This window comes from Frieseomelitta varia, unplaced genomic scaffold (genome assembly GCF_011392965.1).
Source record: "Frieseomelitta varia isolate USP_RPSP 00005682 unplaced genomic scaffold, Fvar_1.2 scaffold_778, whole genome shotgun sequence".
NCBI lineage: Eukaryota > Metazoa > Arthropoda > Insecta > Hymenoptera > Apidae > Frieseomelitta > Frieseomelitta varia.
In genome coordinates this window covers 411,618-430,827 of record NW_025110565.1, presented here as the reverse complement: position 1 = coordinate 430,827, position 19,210 = coordinate 411,618, and the positions used below count along the sequence as shown (strand labels likewise).

The 19,210-nt window shown below is 30.7% G+C and overlaps 4 protein-coding genes across 11 annotated transcripts; 1 reads left to right on the top strand and 3 right to left on the bottom strand.

Annotated features, from left to right (window-relative positions):
• Positions 1 to 74: 74 nt before the first annotated feature.
• On the top strand, positions 75 to 1,855 carry LOC122535849 (eukaryotic translation initiation factor 3 subunit I). Of its 2 annotated transcripts, none has more exons than XM_043667708.1 (5): positions 75 to 227; positions 613 to 859; positions 943 to 1,223; positions 1,296 to 1,496; positions 1,569 to 1,855. In XM_043667708.1, the coding sequence occupies exons 1-5, from the start codon at positions 225 to 227 to the stop codon at positions 1,815 to 1,817; spliced, it is 981 nt and encodes a 326-aa protein (XP_043523643.1). In that variant the 5' UTR covers positions 75 to 224; the 3' UTR covers positions 1,818 to 1,855. The 2 variants fall into 2 exon arrangements, with proteins under 2 accessions (XP_043523643.1, XP_043523644.1); XM_043667709.1 differs by lacking the exon at positions 75 to 227 and adding an exon at positions 506 to 523.
• Positions 1,856 to 5,773, bottom strand: LOC122535846 (poly [ADP-ribose] polymerase). The gene is made up of 5 exons (XM_043667704.1): positions 5,508 to 5,773; positions 5,076 to 5,217; positions 4,459 to 5,000; positions 4,178 to 4,383; positions 1,856 to 4,077 (listed from the first exon to the last, which is right to left on the bottom strand). Exons 1-5 carry the CDS (start codon positions 5,619 to 5,621, stop codon positions 2,109 to 2,111), a joined length of 2,973 nt encoding a protein of 990 aa, XP_043523639.1. The 5' UTR covers positions 5,622 to 5,773; the 3' UTR covers positions 1,856 to 2,108.
• A 629-nt stretch (positions 5,774 to 6,402) lies between these two features.
• LOC122535828 lies at positions 6,403 to 17,611 on the bottom strand. Of its 7 annotated transcripts, none has more exons than XM_043667664.1 (10): positions 17,464 to 17,604; positions 15,899 to 16,025; positions 14,347 to 14,439; positions 11,609 to 13,933; positions 11,431 to 11,519; positions 10,689 to 10,826; positions 10,010 to 10,186; positions 9,382 to 9,504; positions 8,435 to 8,539; positions 6,403 to 8,312 (listed from the first exon to the last, which is right to left on the bottom strand). In XM_043667664.1, the coding sequence occupies exons 3-10, from the start codon at positions 14,414 to 14,416 to the stop codon at positions 7,998 to 8,000; spliced, it is 3,342 nt and encodes a 1,113-aa protein (XP_043523599.1). In that variant the 5' UTR covers positions 14,417 to 14,439; positions 15,899 to 16,025; positions 17,464 to 17,604; the 3' UTR covers positions 6,403 to 7,997. The 7 variants fall into 7 exon arrangements, with proteins under 7 accessions (XP_043523599.1, XP_043523600.1, XP_043523605.1 ...); XM_043667665.1 differs by lacking the exon at positions 17,464 to 17,604 and adding an exon at positions 17,144 to 17,457; XM_043667670.1 differs by lacking the exon at positions 15,899 to 16,025 and having other exon boundaries at positions 17,595 to 17,611.
• A 509-nt stretch (positions 17,612 to 18,120) lies between these two features.
• LOC122535834 (uncharacterized protein KIAA1143 homolog) lies at positions 18,121 to 19,093 on the bottom strand. The gene is made up of 3 exons (XM_043667688.1): positions 18,884 to 19,093; positions 18,582 to 18,711; positions 18,121 to 18,514 (listed from the first exon to the last, which is right to left on the bottom strand). Exons 1-3 carry the CDS (start codon positions 18,992 to 18,994, stop codon positions 18,345 to 18,347), a joined length of 411 nt encoding a protein of 136 aa, XP_043523623.1. The 5' UTR covers positions 18,995 to 19,093; the 3' UTR covers positions 18,121 to 18,344.
• Between the last annotated feature and the right edge of the window lie 117 nt (positions 19,094 to 19,210).

The window sequence follows — 19,210 nt, the reverse complement described above, 5'->3', positions numbered from 1 at the left end:
ATTCTATAGTTGTAACTAGAAATATTTAAATTTCTAGTGTCTCAACTATTATGTAAATTTAAGCAGTTGGTACAAATATATATACAGAATAGTCGATTCTTTGTATGTGTTAGTAAACTCATGTTCTTTTGTATGTGGGAATTTCGTGATTGCTTTGAAGTAACGAAGTGTTTGTGTTTGCTAATTTTTTGACCAATTTATTTAATCGTCTATTTAAAAACAAAATGGTTAGTTATTGTATACGTACTAATAATTTTATATATTGTTTTTCGTTGTAATTTAATGTAACTTATTCACGATATATTTAAACATGTGACAGCATAACCTCAATTACTACATTAAAAACGTCATATTTAATGAAGTATCAATACATTTTTGAAAACTTGTGCATTTCTTCTTTTTAATGGTATTCACAGTTTTAGAATGTGATAGATTCTTTTTATAATATTTTTTATAATAATTGAAATTGTCGCATATTGTTTTATGTTATGTTATGGTTATGTTACTGTAAAATTTAATAATGGTAATTTTTAGTCAGTGTTTTTGCTGTAATAAGAGACTTATTTAATATAAATCAATTTTAAAAAACTATGAATTTATTGTTTGTCATAGAAACCTTTAATGTTGCATGGACACGAACGTGCCATAACTCAAATTAAATACAATAGAGAAGGAGATTTGTTATTCTCTTCTAGTAAAGATAAAAAACCAAATGTTTGGTATTCTTTGAATGGAGAACGTCTTGGATCTTTTAATGGACACAATGGTTCTGTATGGTGTATTGATGTTAATTGGGATACAACCAGATTTTTATCCGGAAGTGGTGACAATTCATTAAGAGTTTGGGACTGCCAAACTGGTTTGTATTTCATTCATATTTAATATTTTTCTGCTTTTTTTTATTTGCTTTATTCAGTATTCGATGCTTATGTTACATTACAGGAAAAGAGATAGGTCTACTTCACACAAATAGTTCAGTGAGAACATGTAGCTTTAGTTATTCAGCAAATCTTGCTGTTTATTCAACAGATAAAGCTCTAGGACATCAATGTGAAATGTTCATCATTGATATAAAAAATGTTGATGCAGTATTATCACAAGCAGATGCTATTTCTAGAATTGCTGTAAATGGTCCCAGAATCTCTGCTATTTTATGGGGCGCACTAGATGAAACGATTATTACTGGACATGAAGATGGTGAAATTACTCTTTGGGATGTTAGGGTATGTAATATGCATATTTTCATGTATTTTCATAAGTTAAACATTAAAAATTTTTTTTCTATAATTTTGTAGACAAGGAAGAAGATGACAAGTGTCAAAAGTCATAAATCACAAATAAATGACATGCAATTTAATAAAGATGGCACAATGTTTGTAACTGCATCAAAAGATAATACTGCCAAATTGTTTGACAGTGAATCGTTAATGTTATTGAAAACATATAAAACAGAAAGACCTGTTAATTCTGCTACTATTTCTCCTATTTTTGATCATGTATGTGTTAGAGGTAGTGATTAAAACATTAGTGAAATAGAATGAAAGTTTGTAAAAACTATATTTTTATAGGTGGTTCTTGGAGGAGGTCAAGATGCTATGGATGTTACGACGACGTCCACTCGTCAAGGAAAATTTGATTCTCGATTTTTCCATTTAGTATTTGAAGAAGAATTCGCACGTTTGAAAGGACACTTTGGTCCAATTAATTCTCTAGCATTTCATCCTAATGGTCGTAGCTTTTCAACAGGTGGAGAAGATGGTTATGTTCGTATTAACACATTTGATCAATCTTATTTTGATTTTCACTTTGAATACTAATTTTATGAAATAAAAGAAATAAATATGTATCAATTAAATGAATGGTATAAATTATTTTTTCCACTCACTTTTTTTTCTTGAATATAAACATTAGGATACAGATCTAGTACAATGTTGCAAATAAAGATTTTTTATATTACTTAAATTTATTCACATAAAAAAAAGTTGACATACGTATTATTTTTGTAATAAGAACAAGGAAGATAGTATCATTAATAAATTTAAGATACACCGCTAAATTCAATATAAACTTACGTCTATATTTTAATAGTTTAAATGTTTAAAAAAATATTATTCTTTGTATTTGAAATTCATTTTCAGTAAGTATCGTGCTTTTACCTGAGCAACATCATATACAATATATTCATTGTATAATAAATCAGATTTTTTTGGTAGTTCAGCAGATACAGGCACACCATATGGAACTTCAATACCGTCTTTCATTTTATAAACACTTTTAGGATCAGGTTGTGTTTGTCCACGACCCCATGTTGAATGTTTACCAGTTGGTAATTTTTCAATATAATCCGCATGATATCTTTCATACATATTACCTAATGCCACTTCGCAAAGCAACAACAAACCCGTAGGACTTTCGCTGTTTGTACAACAATAATTCGCAGATTTAGAAACCATGTCTGCGAAATATATACCTTTACCGAACATGTAACCAGTAACGGGAGCTTCTGGTGGTGCTATTCTTAAACCCTGAGCAAGTATACCAGCAAAGTTAGTCGTTCTAGAACCATGCCACAATAATTTTTTGTTGGGTAATTTTCTGAATGGCTTGTATCTGGTGTCTTCCCCTTGTCTTTTAATAACAAATATTTCTTCAATTTCAAGTTCATATAGTGTATGAGTCTTTCCATGAGTATTTTGTACATATTGCTTGATGACATTATATTCCTCACTTTCTTTATCCAATATTTTAATTTCAGTATTAAGTTGTTCATAATGGGCATCAAGCGGATTCTTTGTTGCATCTGTCTTAGTGTGTAAAAGTGAATAGGCAATTTCCATCTCAAGCAACGCGTCCAACATTTGGCACTTATCGTGAATTTCTTCCATCGAATTCAAAATTTTAGGTTCTGATACTCCGAAATTATGAGGTATTAAATTGTAAAATCTATTGGATGCATCAACCAATTGAACTGAATCAAAATTTTTCTTCTTTAATACTTCTTGTAACTCTGTTAGTACTGAATATGCCTTTTGAATTTGTCTTTTAGACAGTTTTCCAAGAGGCATCTTTTCTATATCAATTTCAAATTCAATCATCACTTTTTTCATATTTGTCTCATTGAAAATCAGTTTCATTAAATCTTGAATTGGTAGTTCTAACCCACTCTTAATATCAGAGTCCAACATTTTTGTCTGTACCTCGTCTCCATAATCAATATCAACTGGGTACATTTTATGAGGTACTTTAACAAAATTTTCTCTTTGACTCCAACAATTTCCACTTTTTTCTTCGTACAATGCTTCAAACTGTTCTACACATGTCTCCACAGAGGAGCGCTCTATTTTCGAACCACCAATAGTTGTTCCTATTCTACCCCAGTTTCTAAACAACCAATATTCATTTTTCTTATCGTGCTTTAAAATCTGCATCTTATAATAGCTATTTTTCTTAGTTTGTATGTCTGATAATATCAATGTAACGGTATATTTATTTTTACCCTGTTGATATACATGAGCACAATCTTGTAAACCACTAATTGGATCAACAGTTTCACCTTTTTTTAATTGCAATTTCATTTTACCAGATCCTGACTTTTCATATATACTTTTGCCTTTACTTTTTGAGGCATTAGATTTTTCTGCGAGAACATTAATTCTATCAGACAAGTTGCCACCCCAACTTGAAATAGTTTTCTTTTTAATAAGTGATATAGCAGGTTTTGTATACTCTTTGGCTTCTTCAATAAAGTCTTCAGTAATAACTTGAATATTAAGGTTTTTAGCTTCTTCCATCTTTTTACTCATTTTATCTATTTCACGTTGTGTGGATATAATAGCAGCTACATTCTCATGGAGTTTTGTAATTACTTCTCCTCCTAAGTGTAAAATTTCTTTCTTTAAAGTATTTTTATCTTTTCCTGTGTGTCCTATAATAACGAATTGCATATGTTTTAATGGCCTAGGTTTTGCCTCAACTTTGATTCCAGAATCGACTTCATCTTCTTTTTTTATTATACTAGATGTTGATGGCACAGATATCTTTACAAGTCGCTTTCTAATTTTACATTTCAAAGATTTGCTGTCAAATATTAAAACAGTAATTACTTTCTTTTTTTTACATATATATAGTTACAAATTTATGAAAGTAATATTTAATCATAATTTCTGGAAGTACTTACAGATCAGAATATGTTTCCTTCATATCTGATGATATTATAAATTTTTTTCTATTAGGATTTTGTGTGACATTTTCGCATTTTGTCCATTCTGTCAAATCTCCAGTACATTTGTATCCAGTGCCTGAATTATACACAAGCTGTCCATTACATTTCGGGCATGGCTTTAAAGCTCCAAAATAAATCGCATCCGATAAACGGTCAATTATCTACAACAAATATTTTAATCATTCAAACGCCTATTTACTTAATTGAAAATAAACTTATTAAAATAAAATACATACAGATGAAACACCTTCTGGAATTTGTTGTTCATTTTCTTCCAACATAGCAATAAGATCAGATTTCTTGACAGAAGATAATTTATCTTTAATTTTAAACAATTCGTCATTCTGTTTTTTCATTTCTTTCTCTTCCTCTGCATCTTCTGGTTCTTCCTTTGCTTTTTTAATTGGTGGAGCATCACCTGCTTTAATCTGTGGTAAAGCACTTTTCAGTTTCTTTTGGTCATCTTTGGAAAGTTCATTACTACCAGGTATCATATTTCCACTCTCATAAAATTCTAAGTTTTCTCTTATTTTAACAAAGCATTCAAGATGATGCCATTTATCTATGCCACCATATTTCCTGCCTTCCTCACTTTCAAAATCTTTCTTTGATATTCTGATCTCACCCTGTACTATCTTCTCCTCACAGGCCTTGCAAGTTGACCTACTAGATTTTGCATATTGCACTAAAAAATCACGCAGTGGACCTGCAGATAATTTACTACCACCACGCTTTTTTCCTTTTCCAGACGAAGGTACTGGAAGGATCTTTGTTTCCTCTATAAAAATGTTTCATTGGAATTATTTTATTATAATATTAATAAATGTAATTTGCAATAATATAACAAACAAACCAATTTTCTTTTGAATTTCTTTCTGATCCTCCCAGCGGATATTATCAAAATTTCCTATATCAGCAGTAGTTTTTGGTCTTTGTTTCATAAAAAAACATTCTGAATGATACCATTTTGTTATCTTTCCATCATGAACAGGACTCTAAAATTTAAAAACTAAAATTTGGCAAATATTTGAAAATAATATAATTATCCTAACATTGTGTATTAAATAAATTTCCACAATGTCATTATAATCAAATACATTATATTGAATTTATAAATTAACTTATCACGTTGCAAATTAATTACATTTTACTTCAATGTTTGAACATATCAATTATTACCTGCTTATCTAACCTAAAGAAAATTTAATAACTGAATTTAAAAATCCATATTAGTGACAGTAATGACATATGAATTCATGTTATTATTAATGCCGACATTGCGTACCTGAACAATAACGGCGAGTCTCAGCGAATCTTTTTCAATAGACTTCTTACAATATTGACAAGATGCTCTCGAACTTTTCGCATATTCCACGCAATAAGGTAAATCAGGATTCATTTCGTTAGAATTTGTTCAATAATTTCAATCTCGAAGCCAAATGCGTAATAGCAGCAGTTGATTTAACGACAGAAGGAAAAACGCATGTTACGCGCCAAATCCTGATGCCGGAGTTTAATCTACTTCGGCTTTCTGTCACAACTCATTTCAAATAAGAGACTTAAAATCTTAGAACAATAAAAAATCTTATGATTATATATAGTTTTAATTTTGTGTATATCACTTAACTCAAATTAAATACAGAAGATATAATATTGAAAAAGAAAATATAGTAAAAATATAGTATTGACAACACATTGATGACCAACTGTATTTAAACCGGAAATGAAATTCTATTTTTTACGAATTTACTTCACTGTGCTTACGTGCTTTTATTATTCATACATTCATACGTTAGTTTTAGAGTATAAGTAATTGTGTGTTCTTTCTGATATAACATTTTTAATTGAATTCTGGAAATCATTTATTTTTTTAAAAATTTGTTTTCAAATTAATAGTTGAGATATGATATACATTTCCTTAATTATAATACAATTATGTATCTTTTTTATATATAATAACATTATTTTTCATACGTAATAATTATTTATTAATTTATATAATGTTTTATATAATCAATTTATATAATTTACATTATATTGTTATAAACATGCACTCATAATCAATTATAGCACTCATGATTTCATTAAAATGCATAAAACATTGAAAATACCTACCCATAAATATAATTTCATGTAGTTACATGCAATTTTAAGGAGATTATAAGTAAACAATAATACAATGTTGTAATACAATATTGGTACACTTTATTTTTATAATCATATAATATTGTACAAATTATTACAGTAAACTATATATTTCTGTAATTACGTCTATGAATGTTTTTCTGTTTTACCAACATAGCTTGCCATAAAATTGGCTGACAAGTGGTAGTAGAATTAAATAATACAACCATACAGTGTAAAAATGCACTATGTTATTTCCTTTGTCGAATGCAATGCTTTTTTTCTAAAATTATTTCCTACGATAACGTACAAAACTTATTAAGAAATGATTGAAATTATTAAATTAACTCTTATTTGTTTCGATTATCTACATATTCATATAAGCCTATTATATAAATCCATAGTGCTTACAAGAAGATAATTAATTGTCCCTTCTTATACCACGCTATCACTATACTAGTATATATATATATAATATATAATATTATATATATAATATATAATATATATAATTTTACATATTTATATATATAATATTTTGCTTGATATTATATATATACATATATAAATATATATGTTTAAATGTCGCGATGTTCGTACTAACAAGTTCGGTGTCATAATAAATTTATCGTTTCAACAGAAAAAATGTATACACATATGTGTGCCATCCTATTTTATTAATACAATCGTTTATATTATACTCTATGTTAATGTACATTTTTGTTTATATAAGAGCGCAAAAAATAAAACTCAATATTTTATTACAATATCTGCGACGAAAAATTCCAACTTACAACAAATAGACACAATTTACAACTTCAAAAGATTTTTTGATTTTATAACTTATTTCATACACACAAGTTTGTGAAATATTACAAATTAAGCAGAGAATTATTATAAATTCCACATTCGTCGCTTAAAAGTACGATGGCGAAATCAGAAAAGAAAGAAGAACGTATACATGTGATAGAAAAATTGGAGAAAAATTATTCGTCTTTCCAAGACATCGCGAAACAGTTTAGGGCACTCCCTAATTAATTAATACAATTTGTTACTTGGTATACCGTTCAGAAATTACTTCGCAACATGACGCGTAGACACATCGAATATATGGAGTAAGGACAGTTTATCGTTCATTGCCCTACGTAATCGTATTAGCGTTAATAACAAAATAGAATTAATTCAAATATATTTGTCTTAGAAAAAGAATTTATATTATTAGTGAATTTACTATCCAAGAGTAATTCGCAGTATGACATGTAAGTGTCGCATAAAATGTAAATATACTTCGTATTTATAGGTTTTCATAGGCATGTAGGTCAGGAATATGCAGCTCTAGGATTAACCAAGGAATTAGACTGAAGGCCACCCTTTAATATTTTTACAGTCTATTTTATCTATGTCTGATAACAACAATAAAAATTCTTAAATAAATATATCGGTATAATCATTGATGGAATATTATTACGCAATCAACTAGTTTTTTTTGCCAAGAGTTGTAGGTTTATGTGTTGTAATTGCGTCTTAAGCATAATATGCATACACATGTACACGGCACGTCAGTCATATATTACAATGACTGGTATGAAGTACCACAAAATTACGTGAAATTCATTAAGACAAGACACATGTATCACTCTGCTGATCATTGCTATTTTCCTCTGCCTTGAGATGTACCCGACCTGGTTGTAGGTTTTGCTGGTTGTGGAATAATCGTAATTTCATCATTGATCTTCAATGGTTTCAGAAGGGAGTCATTGGATCTGGACGATGGAGATGAAGGTGTGTTCTTCTTATCCATTACTCTTTTAGCTACGACACTATGTGCCGAATATACGTGATTTTCAAACTGCTTATACATTCCGAACGTGGCAGTGCAGACTGTACATTTATAAGATAGATGCGCTGGTTTTAATGTCATTCCGTGATCTCGCGCAACATGATTTAGTAATTTCCATTGATATACCTAAAAATGAAGATCCACACAACCCTCAAGGAATATCATATACTGTTTAAATTTATATCTCCCGATCGTACACGCATATAATTTTGAATTTTGAATGAACAATATAAAATATATAAACTTACCCTGCCGCAAGCAGGACAACGTCCTGCATCCTTTCCTCTATTTGCAGCTTCTTGCATACTAGATGTAACTAAACCATGAGAGCCAAGTAAATGTCTTTCCAGACCCTGTAATAATAAAAATGCAATACTGCTATAATTTCATTTTTACACATAAAAAACTAAACGAATCATAATAAAAAAATAAAATATAAATAAGAAATATACATTTTTAATTTGTATGTGAAAGTGATTCTACATGAAAAAATAAATTAAAACTAAAGAATAAAATTTTTTTATAAGATGCTTTATTTTTGAGAAAATTGAGTTTGAAAATTTATCAGATATATAATATAATATGGATTCTGACTAATTCTAAACGTAACAAAAAAGAATAATTAACAGGAAATTAGTCTACGTAAAATTAGTCTAATACTAAAAATAAATCAAAAATTTAAAATTTTTCATTTAAAGTTTCATTTTCAAGAAAATAAACTCTAACTATGTTTCGTTAAAAATTGTGTTAAATTTTACTTGATAAATTTGTAAATTCAATTTTCTCATAAATGAAGCATTTTAGAAAAAATTTTAGTCTATTTTTTCGACATATTTTCACACATAGAATAACATTCTCCTAATTATTCTTGATTTTGTTAAAAATTAAAAAATTTTATATAACATTATTATGTAAAAAAATTTTATTCTTCTTTCTCGATTTATTTTTTCACGTAGAATCATCCCTTCCTCCATTGTATAGTACAGATGCTAAGACAGTACCTTTATACTACTTTCTATATATTATTTTCTATTTAACCAGGAATTACCCACCTGGGGGTCTAGTGCAGGTATATCCCGGCACTAGACCCCCACGTGGGTAATCCCGGGTTAAATATATATATATCCTTTGGAAGAAAAAAAGTATACATATTCATATATATATATATATATATATACACACACACAACACATACCTGATCTGTGAAAAACCGAAATTGACATTTTTGGCAATTCAATGGTGGTCTATTATAGATCATCTTTGGATGTATTTTTACTTTGTGAATCCATTGCATATGGTTACGTAGTTGCTCTAAATCCTGAAAAAAACAAATTTACAATACATAACATAGTAATGTATATTTAATTTTATGAAATTTTATATTATTAAAATCATTTAAATATAAGATATTAACTTAAAGAAAGAAAGTTTTATTACTTAATTAAAGAAATTAATTAAATTTCCTTTATTATTTATTATAAGGAAAGAAATTTCCTCATAAAACTTTTCCTATAATTGCTTTTTTAAATCTTTGTTTACATTTCTGAAATTATTGGATTTTCTTTGAAAATTTATCTTTAAAAAGTTGAAATCATTAATTAGAAATTTTATACAAATATTCGATTACAACAGTAGCAATTAATGTTAAAGTTAATACAAAATATAATGAGATGACAAATACACTTTAGTTTATATTTTGTTAATTTCTCTGTTGTAACTAATGGTAAAGATAGAAGTGTTTCTCTATTTGCAAATAAACAATTAAAAGTGATATATATTATAATAGAAAAATTCGACAATATTTTCCAATATTTCCAATTTACCTTAATATAACCATCGCAAATTTCACATATAACAAATGTGGTTCTTCCTCCAGACTTTGATGAAGTACCAGAACCAGGAATGGAGGTTTGAGATGTTGTACGTGGTAATGGAGTTATAGATATACTTGGTTGACTTAACAATTTTGCTGTAGGACTTTTGGAACTTGCTGTGGTATTCTGAAAAATATAAAATACATTAATTATGTTAAACATCAAGAATATTCATTTCCTGATTCAAGTTTTTAATTCAATTAATTGCACTGCGAAATTGTATATTTAAAATGTCCTTCACATCTTAAACATGACTTAAGTATTAATTATTATCAATCGATTTTACAAAGGTAATAGAAATTGTCAATGAATTCCTTTGAAATTTAACTATGTAACATTATATATTAATACAAAATTAAACATTTTTATAATGCAAAGTACTATAGGGGTGATAAGAATACATTGATGAAAATAATATTATAAAACTAGTTGCACTGCACACTAATGATATGTTTAGCCATAACTTTACACATACTGTTAACTCTTAGAAGCAAAGAATCTTTGATTATGTAAATCTTAAGAAATCGGTTATAAAAGCTGTTTTGCACCTGCGGAACACATTATCCATGCGATCACAAATTTTACAAAATAAATTTAATCTTCCTGGTAGGTTCCAACAATTATTTACCTGTGATGAGGACAATCTAGAGAGAGAGTCGATTACGTTGGGTACAAGTGCAATGGGTGTGGGTTGACCGGAACTGCCGCCGCTACTGCTACTCACTCCAGAGACAGCCGACATGACAGTCCCAGAGCCACCCACCACCTGTGTCACCACCCATATATTTTTTTTACTTATTCGTAAATTTCTATATACTTGAATTTGTGAACCTGTAGTTTTTTATTGTTATCAATAAAACAGAACAATCTGAGGAAAATTCACAGAAGAAAATCAACATACCCCATTGCCAATAGACAGAAAATAGAATACAGAAATGTGAATAATTAAAACAACTACAATTTTTTCTTATATTACATATACATTAACTAAATTATTAATTATTGTTTAAATTTAATACATAAAATATAATGTAATATATAAAACTAACATTTACAAATTTTATTAGGTGTTGTGCATTAATATTGACAATAATTATTACAAAAAATTGAAAGAAAAAAGCATGAATATACTGTGCATATCATATGTGTGCCTACACATTAAAACTGAAATACATTACTTTGAGGGCATGACTTTACATGATTATCATTGCCCATGCTATTACTATATTTTATAATGTTAAAATACATTTAATATGCAACATAAGTACTTAATATTCATAAAAAATATAGCGGATTTTTTCTATTACAAAAATTCTGAAATGTTTTTCATTATTAATAAAAATAATAAGAAAAAATGAAAATATTTTTACCTGAAATATTTGGTTGCTACCAAATTGGTATGAAGTAGGGACCAATAAACCGGAAGATGTTGGGCGATACATCATTCCTGCAACATTGTCTAAAACATCACGATATGTTACAATTAAACTCATGGAACGAATATAATCCAATATAATGTATCATTAATTTAAAGTAATAAAAAATTACCCTGTCGCATTGTTGTACCACCCGGTCGTAATGTTTTCAAATCTGAATATCTTGGTTGCATAGGTGGTCGTCCTCTTCCGCGACCGGTGACTGGAGCAGGAAGTAACTTGGGCAAAAGTGGCTGAGGTCCTTTACCACTCATTGCCATCGCAAGTGCATTGGGATTAGTTGGCCCAACAGGTCTCGTTCGATTTAATCGTGGAATTTTTGCTGGAGGTTCCCAATCAGCGGCTGGTTCTAAATTCTTTTCTGGTCTGAATTTCTTAGTACAAGCAAGTATATGTCGTGTTAATTTGCCTTTTTGGTTGTCTTCGAATGGACAATTGGGACACTGATGAAAAGCTGGACCCCGCTCCAACCTTCCGCGAGTATTATGTTCTGCTTCCATGTGAAATAAAATATCGTGAGGACTACGCACTTCAATTGGACAAAAATTACACTTATAGACGTAATTGCGCATATGTGGAGTTTCTAAATGATGTTGCATGACTAAAGTTGATTCTGTTTTAAAATTACAGAATTCACATTTTTTCAATTCTAAATGGAATGGTTCGTTATTTTCTTTACTAAATTCTAGATTCTTAATGAGTGAATTTATAGCTAGTTGAGTTTCAGCCGATGTGCTACCTTTGCCCTGTTTACGTTTTTGAGTCCGTAAAAGATCAGTTTGCACATATTCTTGAACAAGATTCACTCCGATTTGCATGAAAAATTTTCCCAGAGGTAAATCAAAATATGTCAATATTTTATTCCTATCATCTTGTCGTATATCTGGTTTATCACTTATATTACTAAATCCAGATTCAGTTATATCTAGTGAATTGTCACCTTCATCCTTTTTACTCTTACTATAAGTTCCTTCATTTTCACTTTCATCACTTTTATCTTTATTTTTTTGATTCATATCGAGTGAGTCTTCGTCACATTCGTCTCCCTTATTTTCTTGTATGCTTCTTTTGCTTCTCTCTTCCTTTTCTTGTTCTTCTAAGCATTTTTCCAATTTTGTAACAAATTCCTTTAATGGTTTCAAAGGTGGCTTTTCATATACATATGGTACTATAAAAGATGGTGCCTCTACCACAAACATATCATCTGTTAAAGTAGGTAATATAGGAGGTGTTACTGTAGGTGTTACTGTAGTCATACTAGTTTTAGGACTTAATTGTGCAGTTTTTGATGTCATGGGCACTGGTGTAATAGTTGTCCTCATATTAGGGTACATAGTTTGTGTTGTCATTCCCATTGGAACTACTGAAAATGAGCTAGTACTAGAAACAGTGTGATGAGGTTTACTGCTACTCACAGGAACACCACCACGCCCAGAAAGTATAGAATTCGTGTCTATAATAACTAAAGTAGGTTCTTTCTTTCCTCCCTTTACAGATTTGCTACCAGCAGCAATTTCTACTAACCGTTTAGTATCGTTGACAACAATGGTAGTTTTACTATTTTTTATTGGTGATTTTAGTTTAGAATTCTCTTTATCTTTACTATCAACACCAGCTAGAGGATCTTCTGGCTTAATCTCCTCAATGTCTGAACCATCGTCATCTACTTCTTCTTCTATTTCTTTTTCTATGTAACTTGTCCTCTTTATATTTCGAGAACTTCTTCTTGGTGTAATACTACTAAGATCTACTTGCTTTCTCGATTTTCTTTGTTTTGGATCTTTATTAGCACGTTCTGGTGAAGTATTATGACTATTCTTTGCACTATCGGTTATTTCTTCAATATCTGGACTGTCGCAACTTCCATTTTCTTCACAAATTTTTACATCCGATGTATCCATACTACTATCAGCAATTTCATTGCTCTCATTAAGTTGTATGTCACTACTGCCTGATAAATTTTTATCTACAGAAGTTTTCATAGTGAACACATCGTCGTGATCAGAATGTATTTCTGTGATGCTCTCGTCAAGACATTCAACATCTGAATTATTACTCTGTTCATCAACTTCCATAGCCTCACACGATGTGTTTTTACACTTATCTTCAGTCTTAGACACTTCACTAAAATTGTTCATGTCACTGACACCCTCTGATAATTTAGACATTTTAGAGTCATTTTCTGACTCCGACATTTCACTGCCTTTACTTCTGTTTTGTGCTAACCCATTTCGTTCACTATTTTCAGATTCTATACCCCTTTCTTCCATTTCAACATCCATTCCATGTTCGTCGTCATCGTCTTCTTTTTCACTTTCCTGTCTATCCTCTCTTACTACACTAATTTCTTTTGACACAAATTTGGATATATTAGAATCCGCATCAATGAATTCTTCCTTGTCATTATAATTTCCATTAACTCCATTTGGAATCACATCTGCAAAATATAACAACTTATTTTTAAACAGGTACTAATAGTATGATAAATAAAGTAAGCTACTGGTACTTTTAACATTAGTCATATTAATAAATAGTAAGTCATGAAGTATATGTATATACATATATTGAGAATTACAATTATATTACAGTAATCAAAAACCATAACAGAACAAATGTTAAAGAATAAGAATCATTGCTATGTAATTTAAACAAGTTACATTTTTTTAATGACATCCAAATTCAATGCAAAGCGTTGCAAAATACAATAAAACAATATCCAGCAGAAAAGCCAAAAACTTTATACTGATGTCAATTTTTGTACAGCAGAAGAAATGAAGCAAACAGAAAAGTGAATATTTGTTGTACGAAGAAAAATTGCTGTAATCGTTTGAAAAAAGAAATAGAGCATACCTTTGAGATGCTTATCAGAGCTAGCCTGAGACGAGTCCTTAATAGGGGGTTCTTCCAGCGTGCCTTCCATGGGGACACCACTGTACAGTTGATCTAAACAATTAATAAGAACACAGAGATAAACGTCTCGTGGCGACGACGACGCGTTTCATTACAACGACGATACGAGAACGCGAGGGCGGAGGGAGAGAGGGAGGTAGAGAGAGAAAGAGAGGAGAGGAGGAGAGGAGAGGAGAGGAGAGGAGAGGAGAGGAGAGGAGAGGAGAGAGAGAGAGAGAGAATTTTTAGCGGGGCCGAATTTTTCAAAATGGCGCTGCGAATTCCGTACTCCTATTTCCTTGTTCCCATAACCAACAAAGTTCGTCGAGTATATATCGCACACTCCAGTCCGGACGGATTCCCGAAATACGTCTTTGATTTGTCGACGAAAACTCTTGGCACGCGCGCACACTTGGAAAAAGCGATCAGAGGATAGGGAGTGGGCCCGTGGACAAAAATGATCGGATGAACTAAAGTCCTGCGAGAGTAGCTTGAATGGTTAGCGTCTCTCAGTCAGTCACCTGCACTTGCCAGCCACCGCGTCCGAGCGCCAGCCAGCCAGCCAGCCAGCCAGCCAGTCAGTCAGCCCTCCGCCGTACCTCTCCTCGCTCAACCTTCACAAACCTACCAAACCTACACCTATACCTACACAACTGACACATCGAACTTTCGCCTTTCGTACACATGGACACACATGCAATCGTAGATATATAAACATACACGCAATGATACGCACACACGAACCATCCACCAACTCGCCATCCATAGATGAGCGCGCGAGCGCACAACCTTCCGAACTCTCTATATTACATGCCGGACAACACGCCAACCACCTACAGAACAACCCTATGACCCAGCGAATCCGACTGTGACAGATTCATCTTTCATGGCGATGTTGCACTTAAACGAATTTCCTCTTAGAAATTCACATTATCCATGTGATTTCAACGCAGCAAGCAACAAATACTCTAACACGGGCTGACGATACGCGACGATGAAGGAACTAGATAAACGCGGACCATTTTGTCAGATTATCTATATAGATCTGATCCACCCGATCGGAGGCGTTTTTATCCAAGGTTCCTATTGAAATTTTTCGAGTTGCCATTTATCTTTATGACGAATTTTCTTGGAAACACGGATTTGGCGATATATGAAGTAAAGATAGGATGATAAAAATTCATTCTACATCTCGTTCGAAAGATATCTTCAGGACTCTTCTAAAAGATGCTGAGCATACTTTAACCTACATTAACGCTCATCTTCGATACAGCATTCGTACCGTTCGTTGAAACTAACAATGAAGTGATTATTATGGAAGTTGAAGAACGTGAAAATGAATTGGACGTACAGGTGATCGAAAACACCAAGGAACTCCATTCAGTATGTTTGTTTCGGGATATGTCTCGTGCTACTTAACTCGCTTATCCACGAATCCCCCGGCAGATCTATGAGGTAATGGAACGCGTACAAACTCCATTCGTCTCCTGTCACTAGGCACAAATATACGCACCTGACCGCTTGCTTGTCCTAAACGATTTTCTGATACCGCGACATTTTCACAACGTGTGATCTTCAGCGGCGACGGTGAAGCTACGATTTGTCCCTTATACACACGATACACGATTTATTCACAAAACCTGTAAATAGTGAACATTCATCGCTGAAAATTAGGCACCAGAGGGCAGGCGCGACGTTGGAAACGTTAAAAAGTTATGCCCAGGGCCGTCGCAAAATTGTGGGCTCTTTTTCACGAGGGTTAAATAAAAATAATATGTAGAATGGTTGAGAACGGAAAATCGGTGATGTAGTATTTCCTTTGGACGCTGTTTAATCATTATTCAATCGTTCTTTATATGGATGTTATTGCTCTGAAACAAAAATTTATACAAACAAAAAAAAAGAAAGAGAAAAAAATGATATATTTTTTAAAATATTAAATAATATATCCTCTTTTTGAATAAGAATAAAAAAAACAAAGTCGATTAAACGTCTTTAGTCGTAATATAAGAAATTTATATTGTATGCAATATAAATTGTTTAAATGTATATTAAATACAAAAAGAGAACACTGGTTGAACTAACAATAAGTATCTTCCGTTTCACTATACTGAAAATTCATTGAAATAAAGTAATATATAATTAAATAATTGAAATTATAGAAATATTAATGTATAATAATATTTTATTTAGTCGGCTTAGAAGATTAAAATCATGATTCTCTCTATCGCAATTTTAATAATTTACATATAGCATTTTTCCCAGGAATTTATTCCGTATTTTGCTGATCATGCACTTAAGTAAGCAAAATAATGATGCAAAATCACACCACTTTCAAAAGATAAACACATACTGTTTCGATATAATTGAAATAAATTAACGATCAATTTTGGATGAATCGTTTCAACAATGATAACAACAATGAAATGTACATAACAAATCTCATTAGACAATATTCAGTGTGTAAATATCACTATGTTATCGTATATAATAATCTAATGTACGTGAGTAATTTAGTTAAGTTAAATCTGTAGCTAATAGCAATCGATATATCGTGAATGAATTCTAGTACCATCAGTAACGTAGTAAGTATAGTCACTAGAGAAACGTAAACATTAGCGTACACATTCGAAATTTTGTTAAAAATCTGACGAGACGGTCTGTTTAATAAAGAGATAAGAGGAGTTAAAATTACGGGGAATGCGCAAGGGAATTGAGAGGATCGTCACGGCCCTGGTTATATTGTGTTATTCGGTACCACAACTATACAAATCATAAAATCCAACAAATCAATCGCAAGTCCCTTGGCGTATCTTTCTTTCTTTCTTTCTTTTTTTTTTCTTTTTGATACAAATGATAATATCTTGTTTTCATCTACGATCTCGGAAATACGAAACACTCGTGTTTATTAATTTATTAAAATTTTAGAAAGGTGCCGCCATTTCTTCATAAGGGCTGGCTTAACTGTCGAACAGCTGCCGTGGTGGTCGCTAGCCGATCACGATTATCCCCCCAAAGAGGACCAATAATCGAAAACACACACACATCGCAAATGCCGCGCTATTTAAATTCACTGACCGTTCGGAACACTGATAAATATTTGGTTACACACGCGACTCCTTCGACACTTGATATACACCGTTTTTATATCAAAATTATTCACATATACTTTGTGTTTATTTGGGTTCGACGTCACGGATCCTTCTTACCTTCGTCGTCGAAAACTGCCAAGATGGCGACAATAATCACGTGACCGTAAATTTTATGACGTACGCGTAATGTTAAAGGGACGAAACGACCAGTAGCGTTTGTTATATATAGTCACGTGACCATGTACACGTGCACATCCAATGAGAACCTCTCCCAAGAATAAGGACAATCTGCAATTGCAACAATGTATAGTAATAGGGTTGACTAACAAGCCCCCGCCCTTTTCTATAGGCTCCTTTAGAACGACACCCTCTCTGTGATTCACGTAAAAATATTATTCTATCAGTTTTATAAATATTAAACTTGTATAATAAAAATTTATTACTTTATTTTCTCATTTTATGCATATACTAAATAAAATAATATAATTGTTTATTTAATAAATTTTCTAATTATTCTTTTTTCTGCAATGCTAGAAGAATTATTTTGTAAACTTTAAAAAAAAAATTTTTTTTTATTAAAAATTTATTATACAATTAATTATATCTATCTCAGCAACACTGTTATTATAACAATTATATTTACATTTTCAATATTTTTAACACTTTAAATATACAAAATTCTTCCATCGACATATTTATATATTGTTACACCAATTATTATGTGCTATATATCTTGTACATATTTGTAATGTGTATTATTATTATAGTAAATATTTTTAAATTTATATTTTTGTACAATCATATCTTATTTTGTACAAAATCATATCTTTTGTATTTTAGTTACAAAAGTATTTAATATAAATAATGTTATAAATAATCTTCATCATTATCACTAAAAGATAATACAACTTTTTCTTGTTTTGCTTTCTTTATCTTCTTTTTCATTGGCTTATTTGCTGTATCTGATTCTGTCTCTGTTATTTTATTTTTTTTAAATATAATTCTTTTAGATAAATCTGCTGGAGTATTAGCTTCCTCTATAACACAAAAATTCATATATAATTATTTTATTATTACAGAGTAGATAAAAGTTATAAGACATACCTTCTTCTTTTTTTTTCTTATATGCCTCTGCTTGTTCTGCACTCAAATGTTCAGAATTTAATACAACTACAACAGGCTTCTCTTCTTCACATTCTTCTTCATTATCTGAAGCTTGTGGTAACACTTCTCTCTGTTTTAAGAGATTGTTTAAATGATAGTTTATACCAATTATAAACAAATATATATTGTAACATATTTAATGATTTGATAAAACTTAATTTCAATGAATATTATGTATTGTATTATAATTAATAATCTAGAAATCACATAAATACTCATATATACTGAACAATAAAACATACCTTTGTGTCGATCGTAGGTCCTTCCTTATATCCGATTTGTTCCTTTAATTCACGTAAGAATTTTGGCTCATTCGGCTTAATATATGACACGTTATGCTTTTTCCTCGACATCTTGGTATTTTTTTGTTGATATTTTTAAATTTCGACCATTAGAATATAACCTAACTCTACTATGCTACAAAATAATACTGCGTGAAGCATTAGGTATATATTCTACATAGATTGAAAAGTACGATCTATCTAGTAAAATTTTCTAGTGTGTTAATTCCGATTGGTTGGTACGAAGAAGAAGTTATAGGAATTTTATATGCAACTTTATTTATGATT

What these genes read in the sequence shown, in the direction of transcription:
- LOC122535828 (XM_043667670.1), bottom strand. Translation starts at nt 14,416, where the DNA reads ATGGAAGGCACGCTGGAAGAACCCCCTATTAAGGACTCGTCTCAGGCT. An exon ending in TTCGGTTTTTCACAGATCAG is followed by an intron (nt 8,540 to 9,381) that starts GTATGTGTTGTG and finishes TTATTATTACAG; the next exon opens with GGTCTGGAAAGACATTTACT. An exon ending in GTTGTCCTGCTTGCGGCAGG is followed by an intron (nt 8,313 to 8,434) that starts GTAAGTTTATAT and finishes CTTCATTTTTAG; the next exon opens with GTATATCAATGGAAATTACT.
- LOC122535846 (XM_043667704.1), bottom strand. Translation starts at nt 5,621, where the DNA reads ATGAATCCTGATTTACCTTATTGCGTGGAATATGCGAAAAGTTCGAGA. An exon ending in GACTCGCCGTTATTGTTCAG is followed by an intron (nt 5,218 to 5,507) that starts GTACGCAATGTC and finishes TTTAAATTTTAG; the next exon opens with AGTCCTGTTCATGATGGAAA. An exon ending in AGAAATTCAAAAGAAAATTG is followed by an intron (nt 5,001 to 5,075) that starts GTTTGTTTGTTA and finishes ACATTTTTATAG; the next exon opens with AGGAAACAAAGATCCTTCCA.
- LOC122535849 (XM_043667708.1), top strand. An exon ending in AGTTTGGGACTGCCAAACTG is followed by an intron (nt 860 to 942) that starts GTTTGTATTTCA and finishes GTTACATTACAG; the next exon opens with GAAAAGAGATAGGTCTACTT. An exon ending in TTTCTCCTATTTTTGATCAT is followed by an intron (nt 1,497 to 1,568) that starts GTATGTGTTAGA and finishes ATATTTTTATAG; the next exon opens with GTGGTTCTTGGAGGAGGTCA.
- LOC122535834 (XM_043667688.1), bottom strand. Translation starts at nt 18,994, where the DNA reads ATGTCGAGGAAAAAGCATAACGTGTCATATATTAAGCCGAATGAGCCA. An exon ending in GACCTACGATCGACACAAAG is followed by an intron (nt 18,712 to 18,883) that starts GTATGTTTTATT and finishes CTCTTAAAACAG; the next exon opens with AGAGAAGTGTTACCACAAGC. An exon ending in TAAGAAAAAAAAAGAAGAAG is followed by an intron (nt 18,515 to 18,581) that starts GTATGTCTTATA and finishes TTTGTGTTATAG; the next exon opens with AGGAAGCTAATACTCCAGCA.